This window comes from Prionailurus bengalensis, chromosome C2 (assembly GCF_016509475.1).
Source record: "Prionailurus bengalensis isolate Pbe53 chromosome C2, Fcat_Pben_1.1_paternal_pri, whole genome shotgun sequence".
In the NCBI taxonomy this organism is placed as follows: Eukaryota; Metazoa; Chordata; class Mammalia; order Carnivora; family Felidae; genus Prionailurus; species Prionailurus bengalensis.
Window position 1 is genome coordinate 153,363,546 of NC_057350.1, and position 18,965 is coordinate 153,382,510.

At 44.9% G+C, this 18,965-nt stretch overlaps 1 protein-coding gene and 1 long non-coding RNA gene across 2 annotated transcripts in view; both read right to left on the bottom strand.

The window, feature by feature from the left end:
* Nucleotides 1-2,854: 2,854 nt before the first annotated feature.
* Nucleotides 2,855-8,835, bottom strand: LOC122492149. The gene is made up of 2 exons (XR_006299553.1): nt 7,387-8,835; nt 2,855-3,690 (listed from the first exon to the last, which is right to left on the bottom strand). It is a non-coding gene; the product is annotated as an uncharacterized LOC122492149 (long non-coding RNA).
* Nucleotides 8,836-13,634: 4,799 nt separating this feature from the next.
* XYLB (xylulokinase) overlaps nt 13,635-18,965 on the bottom strand; it is a 60,518-nt gene continuing 55,187 nt past the window's right edge. The window contains exon 19 of the mRNA XM_043595733.1: nt 13,635-16,418. Within this exon, the coding sequence (XP_043451668.1) occupies nt 16,290-16,418 (129 nt within the window). The 3' untranslated portion in view covers nt 13,635-16,289. The remainder of the gene's footprint in view (nt 16,419-18,965) is intronic.

The window sequence follows — 18,965 nt, forward strand, 5'->3', positions numbered from 1 at the left end:
GGGCTCCGGGGCGACGCGGGGGCCGGGGGGCGGCGGCGGGGCGCGGGTCGGGGCGCGCCCGACTCAGGCATAGCGCGGCGGGGCTGGGCCCGGGCCCCGGGCGCAGGGGCCGAGTCCGGAGGGGCCATGAACGGGGGGAGGGGTGGGGGGAGGGGAGCTGAACCGAGTCCAAAATGGCTCCTGAGCCGCGGCCGCGGAGCCGAGCCAGCGGGGAAACCCGGATGTTGGATACAAAGAGGCGGGCGAGCTGGGCGGGGAGGGGGAGGGGAGGCGGGCCCTCCGGCCGCGTGGTCCGCGCCCCCCTCAGGGGCGGCGCCCTGGAGAAACAACAACAAGGAGGCTCCGCCCCCAACCCGCGCCCTCCGCCCTCCGGGAGGTCGCGAACCACCTCCCGACTGGAGGGCGAGGCCGGGCGAGCAGGCAGAGGTGGCGGCGATGGGCCAGGGACCCCGTGGCCGCCGCACCTGGGATCTTGCTCCGCGCTAGAGCCCACGCTCCCGAGCGCACGCTGCCCTGCGATGCGGGAGTGGGTGGACAGCACCTGGACTCGTCTGGATTCCCCTCCGCGCCTCCGTTTCCCCACCTTTGAAATGTGGGTCAGTGTGAACCCTGGGAGAGTCGTGTCGGCAGAAAAGGCTATCTTCTCTGAAATGACAGGAGTCCCCACGTCTGCAACCCCACCACACACACACACACACACACACACACACACAGGCACAGTTGGGCATCCTGGAGTTGGATCCATCAGTGTGAGAGAAAGTGCCGAGCCCCTCCCCGCAGAGCCGCAGCAGGTGGAAAAGGACCAATGGCAACTGCCTTCCCCAGCCTTACCCTTGTCCTTGGCGCCCCCACCCCTCCCCAACCCCGCTTCAGTCTGCACCTTCAAAACTGTTCTCAGTTGCCTCCAGTCCCCCAGTTAAAGATACTGTCTAGCGAATGATTCTGCTGTCCTCTTCACCTGCCACGTTCCTCCTCGGGACCCCTTGTTTTTCACCTCACATCCTACTCTCCTGTCACACACCAGAGCTTGGGAGGGTCATGATAGGACTCCCAGCTGAAGAGGGAAAGAAAGCCCATCACAACTCAGAGATGAGGTGCAGGATCCTTGGATACAGAAATTGTCCTCTGGCTTCTCCCGGCTTGCCACAGCCTTTCTAGGAGCAGGGCGAGAGCAGCCAAGAAGGAGGTAGTGCCTGGGGGTCTTGAGTTATTTCTCTTCTCTAAGCCTCGGTTTTCTTACTCAGAAAGTGAAGAGGTTAGATTTCTGTGCTTTGCATTTTTCGAAAAGCAGAAACCTTATTCAGACAAAATAGGAGCAAGTCGGGGACCACACTTTGAAGTCAGTGCCCAGAAAGATTGGAGTCTCCAAGTCCCTTCCAGTTCTGGAAAATCCTGTGGAAAATGACAGCACCTCCTTGCCGCAATCTCTATATGGGCCTTTTAGCACAGAATTGAACGCTGCTATGAGCTGAGCAAGAAGCAGTGTAGTGTGGGATACCCTCTGGGTATAAGGTATTCGGTAATCCTACAGGTGCTACATCTAGAGACACATGATGGCAGGGGAAGGAACTCCATATTCAGAGTAAGTGTCTTTTCTAGGAACGATAAATCACTGCCTCCTCCCTACTGGAAGGTATCAACTATAACCCATTGTGCCAACAATTGAATTTGGCTGGTTCTTCTCTTCTACTCCATACCACGTTAGATATCACAATAAGGGCTCCGGGTGGTCCACGTTGCCAAGACATCTGTGTCTTCCACCTTGATGTCTCTGGAAACTCCAAATTTGTATATCTAACTGCCTACTTGACATCTCCATTTGGCAGCCTATCAGGCGTCTCCAACCTGACCTAGCCAGATCAGAATTACCCGTTTTCACCACAAATCTACTTCTCCAGTTGTCCCTGTCTGAATCGATGGCATAACCAACCAACCAATCGCTCAGATCAAAACCTTATGAGCCACTCTTGATTTCTCCGGTGTGCAGTCCCTCAGCAAGTTGGCTTCAAAAACACATCAACCGTCAAGCCACTTTTTCCATTTATACCATTGCCTCCCAACCTCTCACATCTGGACCACTGCAATAGCAGTGAGCTGGAAGGGGTTGTAACTAGTCACCTGCTTCCCTTCTTGCCTGTAACAATACACCTTCTATATAGCACCTGAAATGATCTTTTAAACATGGACCTAGTATCACGTCACTCCCTTCCTTAATATCCTCCCATGGCTTCCTGTTACAATGACTAACAAAGCTTTCCATAATCAGCCCTTCTTCCTCTCCAGCTCATCATGATAAGCCAGACACACTGGCTTGCGTTCTGTTCCTCGAACACATTAAGGATGTTTCTACCTTAAAGCCCCCACGATCTCCACTGCCACTGCTGGATACTCTTGCCCTGACTCTCTTGGAGAGCTGAAATCCATGTTGTTGAGCTCATGAGATTAGCCTCTATCTCTCCTACCATTTTGTTCGTGAACCCATACTAGGCTGGGAGGGAAAGGTGATGTAGGTATCTGAAAATCAAGTCTGGTTTGGGTTTTCTGTTCTTTTGAAACTACAAGAGCGCTAAATACCCCCTTTGGTATTAGACATGAGGTAACTGGCAGCTGAAAGGCAAAGCAAACAAACAAACAAACAAAGTAGCAAATGTCTATGATAGAACTTATGGCTGGGAGTTCTGCCATTCAGGAATTCTGTGTTTAGGACCACTATCCCCCTGCTCTCCCCTCGCCCCTTCTCAATGATCATAGTCAGAAACCAAGGAATTAGGAAGAAACAATTGAGCATGGCATCCTTCAGTATCAGGCTAATAATGTAGGATGGAAAATTATAGCATTATAATATGACATGGTATCCGGATAGTTCTAAGGCATTTTATTGTGAGGGTTACATGCATTCATTTGTCAAGATAAACTCTTAAAATAACCACAATTTTTGTAATTTGATTTGAAGAACTCTTCACTTTAAAGAAAAGTCAAGTGGCCCCAGCCTCTTTCAACTTCTGAGAGTCACTGGTTAGAGAGATGCTATAGTGGGTAATTATGAGAGATATAGGGTAATATATACTAGAACATATTAGTGGGTAATTTAGTTACAGCAGTACCACATTAAAAGATTTCAGAGGGTACTATTCACTCTATATAATGGGGGTGAACCCCACTCTATATAATGGGGGTGAACCAAACCTTAGTAAGCCATCTGTTTATTTCCAATCTATTCTATGTGCCATCAACATTAAAAGGGACTTCCACAACTCTCCAACTGTTTTTATTTCTTTTCCCCCTTCTCTTCATACTTCTCCCCATTCTCTCTTTCTTAACTTATGGTGGCCATCTTGAAGGCAACTAAATTCATTGGGTTGGGTAGAAAGGTCTCTCAAAATAGATTTGATTATGCAGCGGTAACGGAAAATGTCCAAATCTCGATGGCTTAAAACAACCAAATTTATTTTTCGCTCGTGCTACCTGTCCATGGTGAGTCACCAAGCAAATTCTACTCATTGTAATAACTCAGGGACACGAGCTAATGTAGGCTACATTTTGACACATGCTTCTATTATTGCAGAGACAGAAGGCAAGAGCATGGTAAATTATATTCAGGCTCTTAAAACTTCTACCAGATTCCAGGAAAGTGGTGGCTAGGCTGGTGGTAGTATAGTTTTCGAATCTTCCAAAATCCTCACAGAGCAACTACATGGGAACAAAAACAGAATATCCATATACATTTGCAACAAAACTAGGTGACAAAGTTTCCCCCAAAACACCAAAAATACAAGCAAACGGAGGCAACCTACAAACTACCAACAGCAATGAAAGCTTCATGGACCAGCATGTGCGCAAGGGGGACCTGAGGAAAACAACAGGGTGGATGAGATTCCCAAGAACAATAGAATCCGAAACAGCTAGGAGGTATTCCTCGGAAAGCGTAGTTCAATAACTTAAGAACAGTAGGTGAAACTGGGAGGGGTTTCCCCAATCTGACAGCAAGTGAATGCAAGGAGATTGTGGTAAAAATAGGAAGAGCTGGAAGAGTTTGTCTCTGTGAACTCTTAAGACTGATTAGCCAGGGCTCTGTTTTATCTATCTATCTATCTATCTATCTATTGAGGGAGAGAGAGAAAGGGAGTGTGTGCACTTGCAAGTGGGAGAGGGGCAGGCGGAGAGGGTGAGATGGAGAGAGAGAATCCCAAGCAAATTCCATGCCCAGCACAGAGCCCTTTGTGGGGCTCGATCCCATGACCCCGAGATCATGACCTGAGCCAAAGTCAACAGCTAGATACTTAACTGACAGAGCCCCTCAGGCATCCCCAGTGCTCCGATTTGGGTCAGATTCCTACATTGAGAAACTGCTGGAAGTGGAATCAAAATTGAGCTGGGTAACAATTTTCCTCAGGCCATCGCAGAGTAACTGGAATGGCATTTGTCATATGTTATATCTACCATAACCAGAAAAATGGACAAGATATAGGAGGCAATTATTTTTGGACATTATACAAGCTGTAATCCCTGAAAAAAGAAAAAAAAAATGAAGGGAGCCTTATGATTGCCCCTACTTTCTGCCTGGAGACAAATTCCAGTCCACAGTGCAGGAAGTGTATCCCAAGCAGAGCCTGGCAACCTTGCAGAGTTGACAACAGAATGAGACTAAAAATCAAGAAGACTATAGCAAACTTAACGGGGCGCCTGGGGGGCTCAGTCAGTTAAGCATCCGACTTTGGCTCCGGTCATGATCTCATGGCTCATGAGTTCGAGCCCTGCATTGGGCTCTGTGCTGACAGCTCAAAGCCCGGAGCCTGCTTCGGATTCTCTCTCTCTCTCTCTCTCTCTCTCTCTCTCTCTCTCTGCCCTTCTCTGCTCATGCTCTGTCTCTCTCTCTCTCTCTCCCTCTCAAAAAGAAATAAACATTAAAAAAAAAAAGTTTTGCCTAAAAAAAAAAAAGGCTATAGCAAATTTAAGAGCAAACTTTACTCTGGTAGAGTACCAGAGAGAGGGGAACTACATAAAGAAAGCTGGACATCTGCAAAGGAGTCTCCTTGGGTCTTTTCCTGAATTCTGAGTTGCACATACACATAATGAAACTCCATGGGGTGAGAGAAAAAAACAACAGAAGAGCTATAAGCTATGAGCTCCAAGAACTCACACAGGAAAGGGAAGTTTTTAGCTCTTACCATCCAGAGTGGAAAGTCCTCATTAAATACCCAGCACACTCAGAGTGGAGATACAAAGGGTCACTCTGCCATAGCGGAAGTAAACTAGCCAAGAATAAAGGCTACCGTAAGCCCACCATGCCAAGCCTTGAAATGATGAAGCTGATACATAAGTGACTTAAGTACTTACCAGACAAAAGTTCAACACTTTTTTAAAGGAATTCAACAAATTCTGACTCTCTACAATAAAAAATGTACAATGCCCAACATTTAAAAAACTTTACCAGACATGTGAAAAGGCAAGAAAATGTGACCCACAAGAAGGAGAAAGAATGGTCAATGGAAACAGAAAAGAGATGATGAAATGACAAGTCAAGGATTTTTGTTCAATTGTTATTTTTAAATTTTTTTTTAGTATTTAGTTTTGACAGAGACAGAGCACGAGCTGGGGAAAAGACGGGGGGAGGGGACAGGGACACAGAATCCAAAGCAGGCTCCAGGCTCTTAGCTGTCAGCACAGAGCCTGCCTCGGGGCTCGACCTCAGGAACCGTGAGATCCTGACCTGAGCCAAAGTCAGACTTTTGACTGAGCCACCCAGGGACTCTATTTTTATTTTTGTTTAATGTTTATTTTTGAGAGAGAGAGAGAGAGAGAGAGCAAGCTCACAAGTGGGGCAGGGGCAGAGAGAGAGAGAGAGAGACAGAGACAGAGAATCTGAAGTGTGCTCTGTGCTGACAGCAGACAGCCCGATGTGGGGCTTGAACCCACCAACCACAAGATCGTGACCTGAGCCCCAACTTTCTTTTTTTAAATCAGGAATGAGTGTTAAGTTTTGTCAGAGGACTTTTCAGCAACCATAATCAAATTGCTTTTTAGATCTATTAAAATGGGGAATTGTATTCACTGATTTTCTAATACTCAGCCACTAAGCTGCACTTGAGTCATGATCGATCATCTTCAATGCCCTGTTGCTTTCTGTTTGCTGATATTTTCTCTTGGGGATTTTCTTATTGATATTAATCCAATGATATTTGACAAATGTATCATTTATAAATATGATCTTTTTAAAATGTTTAATGTGTTTTTTTTGAGAGGGGTGGGAGTGGGGGAGGGGCAGAGAGAGAGAGGGGGACACAGAATCCGAAGCAGGCTCCAGGCTCTGAGCTGTCAGCACAGAGCCCCAAGCAGGGCTTGAACCCACGAACCTGAGCCAAAGTCGGACACTTAACTGACTGAGCCACCCAGACGTCCCTATACCTATGATTTACACTAAATCATTACAAATTGGCAAAATTGGCAATAACTTCATTGCTATGAATAAGAGATTGATATGTAGTTTCTTATTTTGTTTTATCTTTATGAGGTTGGGTATTGTAGCTGTTAACTACTGTTGAAATCACGCTGCCTAACAAGCAACCAGAAAGCCTGAGGCTTACAGCACTAAAAGGTTTATTGCTCATGTGACTGAGGTGCTTCCAACATTGGCTGGGCTAACTTACACATCTGCAGTTCAACCAGTTGTTGGCTGGGAGCACGTGGAAGAACCAGGCTCTGGTCCCATGTGCTCGTCACCTTCTTATCACAGTAACGCTGCTCTTACAAGAAAGAGAAGGCTCACTCAGGCAAGTCATTTCGAGCCTCAGCTTGCATCCCATTTACTGATGAGGCCAAGGCCAAGTTACACAACCAATCCTACTCAGAATGGTAGAGCGTGGCAAAGCCGTGCAACAAAGTATGCGGACACGCATGAGGCACGTGGGGCCATTTCGGCAGCTGTCTCAGTTTGTCCTCCTGGCCGCAGTTAAACACATCATTTCCACATGCAAAGTACGCACACTCCCATCCCAAAGCCCTCGAAAATCTCCGTCGGGTTTAGGATTTCACCATCTAAGTAAGGTCTGCTTGCGCCTACGCTTGAGCCAAGGACATATGAACCAGATATAGGAGAGGCTAAGCTTTTCACATAGCCAACATAAGTGGGTGAAAACAGAGACAAGATAAGAGCAAAAGAGCTATCATTTGGGAAGTGTCAGGATGGAAGCAGATAGCAGTCACTGGCCCATAGCAATTGCCAAATCCCACTGGGAGTGTATGAGCAGGTCCCTCTGCTCTATAGATGGGGAATGCTTTGAATTTCTATTGCTGCATAACAGTAAATAACTACTGTTATCACCACAAACTAAAACAACGCCCATTTATTATGAGTTTTTGTGGGTTCAGAAACTGGGCACGGTTTACCTGAGTCCTCTGGTCCTCTGCGTCAGAACCTCTCACAAGGCTATAATCAAGATGTTGGCCAGAGTTGGGGGTCTCATTTGAGGCTTGACTAGGGAAGTCATGTGGTTGTTAGCAGGATCCAGCTCCTTGTTAATTGCTGGACTGAGGGCCTCAACTATTGAATGGTTATTGGCCAGAAACTGCCCTCACTTCCCTGCCATGTGGGTCTCTCCATAGGACAGCTTACTTCATCCAAGTCAGCAAGGGAGAGTCATTAGAGTCCGCTAGAAAGATAGAAATTAGAATCATATGTTAACATAATTACAGAAGTGACATACCATCACTTTAGCCAGATTCTATTAGAAGCACCTTACAATAGCTTCTCGGCCTTTTGGCTAAGATCAAGTGTAGAAGCACCTTACAGGTTCTGCTCACACCCAGGAGGAGGGAGTTACACAAGGGTGTGACTACTAGGAGGCAGGGATCATTGCAGGCCATATTGGAGTTTATCTGCCACACTGGAAGTGACATCCCTGTCCATTGTTTTCCATGGCTCTTGGCTTCACCGTCTACATCTTTCACTTTGCATTGCCCTCCTTGAGCACTTCTGAAGAGAGCACTGGAAAACACGCCTCTGAACAACATCCTCAGCCTGTGTCCTGGCCAAAGAAAGCTGGGGGCCCAGAGTCTTTTTTACATTTAGTCCCTTTTAATCTAGGCTGATGCCACTTTTTATTAGTATAGCTCCCTAAAAAGTTCTTTGGATCTTCTGTGCCTGATTTAAATCCACTCTCTACACCAAAAGCCATACCCCATCATTTTTGAAATCTTGCTTGCTCTCTGGGTTTAATCACTGATACTTTAAGGTATCAATCAAGCTGCTGAGGGACAGGAGTCTCATGTTTCCTCGAAGTCATCTTAATCAACTGGAAAAGTCTATTAGATAATGCCTTGATTCTTTCTCAATGCCTTGATGATGCCTTGATTCTTTCAGAGGTCTTGGCAAGGGGTCTTTCAGTCCTTGACTTTGTTTTTACTTAAAGCTATATCTTAAGTCAGATCTTTTAATGGCTTAAAGGGATGAAGATGAGAGTTATTATTCTAGCACCTTTACATTCCCTCTAAATTCTACTTTAAACCTGGCTAATTCTCTTCCGAGTGATAGTTGACATTTTCAACATCCTGCCTAGGAATGTCTTTTCTCAAGCCCAAATGTTCAGTAGATAAATCTTCCACCTTCCAAGTTACTACAAGGTGCTAGGTTTCCTTGCATCTTTCAGCCTCCCAAAATAATTTTCTCATCATTTTTCCAAGTTCCACCCACAGCCCAGCTTCAATGTCACATATATTAGTTTTTTTGATTCGGCACCAATTTCTGTATCAGTTGTCCATTAAAAAAATTTTTTTTTAATGTTTATTTATTTTTGAGAGATAGAGACAGAGTGTGAACAGGCAAGGAGCGGAAAGAGGGAGACATGGAATCTGAAGCAAGCTCCAGGCTCCGAGCTGTCAGCACAAAGCCCAATGCGGGGCTCGAACTCATGAACCACGAGAGCTCAACCGACTGAGCCACCCAGGCGCCCCTGTATCAGTTGTCTGTTACTGTGAATAAATCATTTTAAATATCAATGCCTTAAGATAATAAGTATGTGTTTAGCTCACAAATCCATAGGCTGGTGATTTAGGTTGGACTTGGCTGGGCAGCATTTCTGGTCTCACGTGGACCCACTCACCTGTCTGGGACAGTCAGATACCTTGATTGATCCAGGATGGCTTGGTCAGGCTAGGTTAGACACAAAATTTTCATAATAAAGGCAGAGAGCAAAATGAGAGAAATCCTCAATTGCATAAGGTATTTTCAAAGCCACGCTTGCATCTTGTTTGTGAAAACCCCACTGGCCAAACTTACATGGCCGAGCCGAGTCAGGGAGGGGGGGGCACAACAAAACTCCATTGCGAAGTATGTGGATGTAGGGATAAATGAAGAATTGGGGTTTATTTTGCAATCTAGTATAGGGATCAATGTTGGATTTGCTTCACACAAATAATCTGGAAGTGTTTCTTCTTTTCCAGTGCCCTGAAATACATTATGTAGCAAAGAGATTAACTATGAAAGTTTGGCAGAATTATCCTGTGAAACCATCTGACCTAGAGTCCTGTTCATAGTATAGCTCTTCGACAATCTTTTCCATTTCCTTTATGAAAATTAGTCTGCTTAAACTTATCTCTACTGGAGTCACTTTACATATTATGTTTTCCTAGGCCATTACCATTTCATCTAGGTTTCTAAACTTCTTTGTAGGATTGTACAAAATAGTCCTTAAAGTTAAAAGTTATTTTTATTTTTTCACCATTTTACTTTTTTATATTTTTACTTCCTTGCCCTTTTACTTGATTAAGTTTGCTAGTGACTATTTTTTTTCCCAACTAATCAAAATACTCCTAATTATATTTTCCTGTTTTCCAACGTGTGATTTTATCATTACTTCTAACACCCCCCTCTTTTGTTCACTGTTCTTTTTTTTTTGGAGTTGTATTTTTTTCCATTTTATTTATTTTTTAAATTTACATCCAGGTTAGTTAGCATATAGTGCAACAATGATTTCAGGAGTAGATTCCTTAATGCCCCTGACCCATGTAGCCCATCCCTCCTCCCACAACCCCTCCAGTAACCCTGTTTTTTCTCCATATTGAAGAGTCTCTTCTGTTTTGCCCCCCTCCCTGTTTTTATATTATTTTTGCTCCCTTCCCTTATGTTCATCTGTTTTGTATCTTAAAGTCCTCATTTGAGTGAAGTCATATTTGTCTTTCTCTAATTTCGCTTAGCGAAATTCCATCTGCATAGTTGCAAATGGTAAGATTTCATTCTTTTTGATTGTGGAGTAATACTCCATTGTATATATACACCACATCTTCTTTATCCATTCATCCATTGATGGGACATTTGGGCTCTTTCCATACTTCGGCTATTGTTGATAGTGCTGCTATAAACATTGGGTGCATGTGCCTTCGAAACAGCATACCTGTATCCCTTGGATGAACACCTAGGAGTGCAATTGCTAGGTCGTAGGGTAGTTTGATTTTTAATTTTTTGAGGAACCTCCATTTTGTTTCCCAGAGTGGCTGCACCAGTCTGCATTCCCACCAGCAGTGCAAAAGAGATCCTCTTTCTCCGCATCCTTGCCAACATGTTGTTGCCTGATTGAGTTGTATTTTTAATTCATTTATGTTTTACTCTCATCATTGTTACAGTACTTAAAAATTTTTGAGTATAGTTGACACATTGTGTTGCAGTATTAAGTTATATTTCACCTATCACTGCTTTAAATAGATCTCACAGATTTCATTATCATTTTTTAAAAGCTCTAAATTTTTGGTTTATGTGTCCCCTTTGCTCCAAGAACTATTCATAGAAGTCTTTCTCCAGGTGGGACTAAGGAATATATTTCATTGAGGTGCCTGGGTGGCTCAGTCAGTTAAGCATCCGACTTAGCTCAGGTCATGATCTCATGGTCCATGGGTTCGAGCCCCGCATGGGGCTCTGTGCTTCGGGTTCTGTCTCCCTCCCTCTCTCTGCCCCTCCCCAGCTCATGCTCTGTCTCTCTCGAAAGTAAGCATTAAAAATACATATATTTTATCCTCATTTTATTGCGTTGTGATTAAAGAAGATTGTATTCTCCCTATTTTGCGGCAATTATAGATGTCTTTGTGATATAATAAATTACCAGTTTTTGTGAGAATAATATATTCTCTATTATTTATTATTATTCCTTATTAGGTGCAAAGTTCAATATATATTCAGAAGATATATAGATTGTTGGAATCTATAGGTGAAATCAAAGAAAATCATTTAACATTGACAAAAGAAATAGCTGAGGCTGTAACATTCATAACATACCTTCATTGTGAACTGTGGCCTTTAGCATTATAGTGCCCTTCTTTGTCTAATTTTCTCCTGGCTTCTACCTTTGTCAAATAGCAATATTGCAATCTTGCTTTTTATGATTTGTATCTGCCTGGTATATTTTTGCCCAGCTCTCGAATTTTTAGCCTTTGTGGATCAATTGTTTTAAGTGTGTCTCTTGTAAATAAGATATGATGTTGGTTTGTGAGCTAATCTGAAACTTTTTGAAAAAAGTGAGGCCTCAAGTTTAAATAAACTTTTGAGCAAGAGAGAGGGGCAGAGAGAGAGGAAGAGAAAATCCCAAGCAGGCTCCACACTGTCAGCACAGAGCCCTACTCGGGGCCTGAACCCACAAACCATGAGATCATGACCTGAGCCAAACTCGAGTTGGATGCTTAACTGACCGAGCCACCCAGGTGCCCCCCAACCTGAACTTTTCTCAAAGTTTTTATTTAAATGTGTTAACATACAGTGTAATATTAATTTCGGATGTACAATATAGTGTTCAACACTTCCATACATCACCCAGTGCTCATCACAAGTGCCCTCCTTAATCCCCATCACCTACTTCACCCATCTCCCCATCCAACTCCCCTCTGGTCACCTCATTTATTCTCTATAGTATTTCTTGGTTTACCTCTTTTTTTTCCCCTTTGCCCATTTTTGAACTTTTAATACATGACTTGAGTCCTTTACTAATTTGACTCTGTGCTTGTTATACTACTGGGTGTATATACTATATTCACTGTATGTTTTTCACTATGTGATTTATTGTTTTTACTATTGTTTCTTCGGACATTGAGGGAGATTTCTATTTTTATTCTGGTGATTATCTTCATAATACACTATTACCTTTATATAATTTTTAGTCTTTTTCTTACTTAAGCCCCAACTATCTGCTTTGTCAACTTTAAATGATACTTTGCCCTGTATGTTGCCTTTGCAACACAGACGTCTTTGTATTGTCCTTTCTCCCTTCTTTTTATTTCATTGTTTTTTGTTTTAACCTTTTATTTTTGAGACAGAGAGAGACAGAGCATGAACAGGGGGAGGAGCAGAGAGAGAGGGAGACACAGAATCTGAAACAGGCTCCAGGATCTGAGGTGTCAGCACAGAGCCCGACGCGGGGCTCGAACTCACGGACCGTGAGATCATGACCTGAGCCGAAGTCGGACGCTTAACCGACCAAGCCACCCAGGCGCCCCTATTTCATTGTTATTTCTACCTTGTCAAAGCATATACCACTTGATACTATTCTTCTACTCTTATCTCCACTTTTATTTTGGTCTTAGATCTGAAACTAAAGACACTCAAGGCTCACCATCAGTCATTTTGCTGAAGTCCCCCAATCATCTCGTAGTTGGTTGAAGCATGTCTTTTAGTAAGGTCCTTCAGGGTTACAAGTACACTATTTCTTGAGCTCTCACATGATTCTAACTTCGATATATCCTTGATACTTAAAGGACAGCTTAGCTTGATACAAAACACTTATTCTTAGTTCAGTTTTTTTTCTTTAAACTTCTTGAAAATGTTGCTCCCCTGTACTTTCTTTTTTTGAGAAATCTGATGCCAACCTGACCTTTCCTTTGTAAGAAACTAGCTCTTTTGGACTAGATGGGTTTTTTCTTCACCTTCAAAGTGTAATAGTTTGCTAGGACTATGTCTCAGTTGATCATTCTGGGTCAATTTTCCATGTAACAAAAAGGGGCCCTTTCAAGATAAAGATTCACATCTTTTGCTTTTCAGAAACTTCCAGGGGCAGTTTAAGTATTAGCCAATTCCACTATCTTGAGAAACTTAACAGAAGACCATGGGGAAAGGAAGGGGAAAAAATACAGAGAGGGAGGGAGGCAAACCATGAGAGACTCCTAAATATAGAGAACAAACTGAGGGTTGATGGGGGGGGGGGGGGAGAGGGGAAAGTGGGCGATCACATTGAGGAGGGCACTCACTGGGATGAGCACTGGGTGTTGTATGGAAGTGATGAACCATGGGAATCTACCCCAAAACCAAGAGCGCCTTGTACACACTGTATGTTAGCCAATTTGACAATTATACTAAAAATAATCAAAAAATTAAAAAAAAAATAACCAATTCCACTGTCTTCTCTTTTGGTAGCTTCCAGAAGCTCCCATTTTACCTGTTACCTTACTGATCCTTTTCCTTCTGGACTTTGTCAGCTCTTCCTCTCTATCGTTTGCTGTCTTAGCTTTCATCATTCCCATCTTCTATTTGTTCTACTATACTTGAAGACATCCCGATTTTTATTTGAATATGTTGTAATTTAGTCTTCATTCCTATGACGCTTTTAATTTTTTGTTCAAATCCTTTCCCAAGCTTGATCAGTTCTCTCTTCACACACATGCCTGTTGAACCTTCATTTTTATTCTGAGTTTTACATGCTCTGACCTGTGATATTCTTTCACATCTGCAATTGCACTGAAACTTTTATTTTAAAGCTCACACCGGAGGGTTGTTACCATTTACCCTATTTGTCCTTTACTCTCTTTCTTTCTCTCTATTTTGGAGTATTTCATCGGCTTGAAAAATCAATTCTCACTTTGTTTTCTTCCTACATGTGTCTATGTGGTAAGTTCCCTTTTCTATTTATGTTGACATGCTTGCAATGACAGACAACTCTTATGGGGGCAGAGGTAAAACGGGAAATAGATTGATGGCCTTTCTCTGTTTCTTGGTCTAAGAGAGCCTTTCTCTTGGTCAATGTTGTAAAATTTCTTTAATAAGTCAAGTCTAGGTAGCAGGGGTGGGGAAGTTGCCCGTTTCCCTCTGAATCGACTTGCTGTTGACAGGCTGTCAACCCTCAGCTTTCTGCTTTCTTCTTCCTCTCATCCACCAAGCCTGCTAAGGACACCACTTCCTTTCGAGATGACTTCAGAGAGAGATGATCTCTCTCAGAAATGCTGCTGGCCCCATTCATTTTGCAAACCTCTTCCTTTTGACTCCCCCCCCATCCACTGCTCTAACCCACCGGGTCTCAGATCTGCTCTGCAGCATTTTTCCACTCTGGGTGAGACCACAAGGAGCCTGGTTGCACTGAAGGCCCAATTTAGGTGAGGGCCTGCAGCAGAGGTAATCTCTGGGGGATTCTGTAGAAGCAGATCACAGAGGATTTTCTATGTAGGCTTTTGTCATAATTTGAGCAAGGTATAAAGGGGTCCAAGGTAAAACAGGGGGGATGGAGAGAAAGGAACTGCTTTAGGAGTTACCAGAGGAATAACCAAACTCACCTGGTGACTCATCTGACGTGGGAAAGAGAGGATATCTGCATTTGGGGGTTGGGTTCCTGAATGCATGGGTGCATGGTGATTCCAGTTCACTGAAACAGCAACATGAGGAGGAGGAGGTTGGGGGAAGGGCAAGGGAAGACAAGTGGAGTCTGAAGTACCCCTGTGCGAATGCTGGTAGACTCCAAGGAGAGTTCTGGATGGAAACATAGATCTGGATGTTCCTGGTATGGAAACGGTGGTTGAAACCCAAGAATAGATGAAATCATCTAACCAGAGGACAGAATGGGTGAGAAAGAAGGATGAGGACAGAGATTTGGGGCGCCCGGCAGGAATGAAGGGGTAAACAGAGCAGAAGTATCAGTAAGGAAAGAAGGAATGAAACGTTAGGAAAGCAGAAGAGCTGGAGAGAATGGCCAACAACAGAAGGCAAGGACAGAAATAATTACCCCAATGGATTAAGACACATAAAATACGCTAAATGCATCAGATTGACACTGAAAAAAAATACCTAGCTGCTGTTAGAGGATGCCTGGGGATTAACCCATTATTTTGAACACTAGTGAACACCGGGAAGAATCTATTCATTCGGCCTCTCCTATATAAACACCACCACGGGGCACCTGGATGGGAAATGTCTCACATAGAAGAATGCCAGGTCATAAATGAAGAGGACTACCAAAACTAGCGAGCTGATCCCTAGTGAGCTGATGGGGCTGGGGATGAACATCACGACAGTGAGAGAAAACCAGACATTACGTGCCTCCTGATGGAAGAACACCGTCTTGGTTGTCTGACACAAAAAGGAAAATTGCATCGTGTCTGATCGAGTCTCTTAAGTCAGTGGTTACGAACGAGGGGCAATTTGGCCTCCCCATCCCCACCGGGAGGTATCTGGCCACGTCTGGAGACATTCTGGATTGTCACGGCTCGGGGAGAGGGTGACACTGGCATCTGGCAGGCAGACGCCAGGGATACTGCTGCCCCCCACACCCAAAACTTATCCAGTCCCAAATGTCAATAGTACTGAGGGTGAGGAACTCTGTATCGGATCCAACCACCAATCTTCAGGAAATATAGAAGATAGAGAACATGTCAAACAACACTACAGAAATAGAATAAAAAAATCCAGAATTTGAGAAATTCTCCCTGAAGGAAGGGAGGGAGGGAGGGAGGTGCTACCCTGTACTACCTGGAAGAGGGGCCCTCCAAGTGGTCTGGTGTGCCAGGGAGTCAGGCAACCGGTGGGGAGAGCTGATGGGAGGCGACAGGAAGCACGGTCATCAGGTCTGTCAAACTCTTTGGGTGGGAGGTAGTGAGTTTCAGCAGGTGGGCATGGGGAGGAAGAAGAGATCACGTAGGATGAGGGGCAGATGCTGGAAGGACAGAAGGGAGAAACCTTGAAGGAGGAGTGAGCATGGGGAAGACAAGAAAGCAAGAAACTAGGAGGCCATTCAGACACTGAAAGAAGGGAGTCAGGGTTGGGGGGGTGGTGAAATGGGATAGCAGGGTCACGATACGGGGTGGGGGTGGCTGTGGGTTACAGTTTGGGGAGGAGTGGCCAAAGAGTCCGAGTTGGAGAAGGGGGTGCTGGGGTCAAGGGATGAGGGATGGCTTTGTTTTCCCCCGTTCTGCTGATTTAAGTCCCTGTACATAAAAGTCCCCTGGGTTTAGGTGGTCCGGGGCAGGACTGGAGCAGTGCAAGGTGGGCAGGCACAGTCACTTAGAACAAGGAGGAGGATCCCTGCTGTCCAGGAGCACGTCTCGAGGCGGGATCAGTGAGTCTGAGCAGGCGGGGTTAACAGGGGTGCCTGGGCCTGAGGAATTGTCTCAGGAGGCCCCTGGGTCTGCGACAGGATTCTCTGCTCAAGCTTGGCGTATCGAGGAAGGAGGGCCTCGTAGACCTGGAGGGGCGGAAAGAGCGGGTTAGACTGGGGAGGGGGAGGTGCCTCTTACATCTCTCTGCAACTTACAGTTTTAAAACTTAATACCCCATTTACTTGTAATTGAGGCTCTTGTGCAGGGCAAAAGAAAGGAAGCATCAATTCGCAAAAGAGGAAAAAGCTAGTAGTACTCAAACCTACAGCCCAAGGTTTTTTAAAAAGGCAAATTAGGACGAACCAAGAATTTCCGTTACCAGGTTTACAACATTTTTAAAAATTCTAGGTCCCTGGTAATGCTGTCTCGCGGTCTCTTCCCAGAGCTGGTGAGGTCGGTCGTGCAGCCCTTCCGGAAACCAACTTGACCGCACGCTGGTATCAAAGGGCATAAAAATGCCCACAGCCTTTGACCCAGTTACTCTACTTTTGCAAACTTCTCCTAAGGAAATCCTACGTGTGGGGGGCCAGGCCTACTGAGGGTCTTCTTAGACACCACTGAACAGCCAGTCCCCTAAGAATACCACAGGCCACACCCTGGCCCTCAAAAGGATACACTGGAGAAACGTACCTGTCGGCACAGTGGCTGCAGGTGGATCTCTTCAACGAAAGACCATGCAGCGGTCCTTACAGCAGTCTGCACAAGTGTCCAGGAAGGGGTCTCCCTGCCGTCTCTCCTCCCTGACCCCCATGTTACAGCTCAGGCGCAAGGAGATGGAATCCACACCATACAGGTGCACGAACCACCCTGGCTCTGGAACCTCCTACCACAGGAGTCTCTCTTTTAACAACTCCATAGGCAAGAGACATGCCCCTGAGAGGTCACTGTACTGAGGGAAGCCCTACGAACGACTTCCTGTCAGGTGTATATGGTTTTCCCACCCCAGGTGCAGTGCCTTAATTGAAGGTCACTTTTAACATAAGCAATGTGTGGCCTAGTAATGCTGTTGACATTCCATTTTTATTGTCTCAAAGGAAACAGAGGTAGAAAGTTAACCGAAGTTCAAACTTTCATGCAGAATAGAAGGTTTTGTTAACCTTTTACTCGCATAATTTCAATTATAATAATTGAAAACCTAGGAGCAACTGTTCTAAGACATATTAAATGCTCAAGTAGATTACTGGGGGGCACCGGGGTGGCTCACGAGGTTCAGTGTCCGACTCTTGATTTCAGCTGAGGTCAGGCTCTCACAGTTGGAGCCCCTTGTGGGTTCTGTGCTGATAGCACGGAGCCTACTTGGGATTCTCTATCTCCCTCTCACTCTCTGCCCCTCCCCTCTGTGTGTTTTCTCTCTCAAAATAAATAACCTTAAAAGAAACTATTGGTTCAATTGCCACATAGAATATCATGCAGTCGTTAACAATAATGTGTATGCTCAGTTCTTTTTGTTTTTTTTTTACATTATTTTTGTGAGAGAGAGAGAGACAGAGACAGAGCACGAGTGGGGGAGGGCAGGGAGAGAGGGAGACAGAATCCGAAGCAGGCTCCAGGCTCCAAGTTGTCAGCACAGAGCCTGATGTGGGGCTTGAACCCACAAACAGCGAGATCACGACTGAGCTGAAGTCGGACACTTAACGGACTGAGCCACCCAGGTGCCCTGTGTATGCTCAGTTTTAAGAATACAAATACTCATGTTGTGCTGTAGTGTTTTTTTTTTTTTAAGTGGGCTACAAAATTACATATACAGTATGCTGTGTAATAAACCAAAACGAAAAGCCAACACGGGAAAAAGAACCAGAAACACAAACCCACATTCTTTTTTTTTTTTTTTTTTTTTTTTTAATTTTTTTTTTTCAACGTTTATTCATCTCTGGGACAGAGAGAGACAGAGCATGAACGGGGGAGGGGCAGAGAGAGAGGGAGACACAGAATCTGAAACAGGCTCCAGGCTCTGAGCCATCAGCCCAGAGCCCGACGCGGGGCTCGAACTCACGGACAGCGAGATCGTGACCCGGCTGAAGTCGGACGCTCAACCGACTGCGCCACCCAGGCGCCCCACAAACCCACATTCTTAACCTTCATTCCTTTTTTTTTTTAAGGTGTTTTCACCCGTGGCTCTTTAAACCTCGCCTGAGAAGGGCAGGTGCATTTCAGGTGAGCACATGTTGTCTTCCAGACAAGCAAGATTTACGACCAAGGGACCCAGAGTTGCTTGAGACTCACAAACACCACCACTAGCTTATGCCAACCACACCTCTTCACTTGGCTTAATTAGCTCCAAAGTCCGGTATTTTAGTAATTGATTATGCAACCACGGCCTACTCTCGGTGCATCGGGAGCAGCTCTGTGAGGTTGACAGAGAACTCAAGGGGAGCTTCAATCTCCTCTTGGAAGAGGAAACTACAATATCCAGCTGAGCTGAGAAAACAGTTACAGTTTTGCGTTTCCACTGGAGAACAACCAAGTAGGTGCCATAGAGCACCTCCTGCTCCCAACGAGTTTACTAACCGGTCCTCCAATAGGTCATGACACCAATAATCACGGACTGTTGCTGCTTGCGACACCTGGTGTTATGAAGGATTCTGAGGTTACACTTGGGTGTAAGAGTAAAGGGTTCCTTGGGCCCCCAGGTA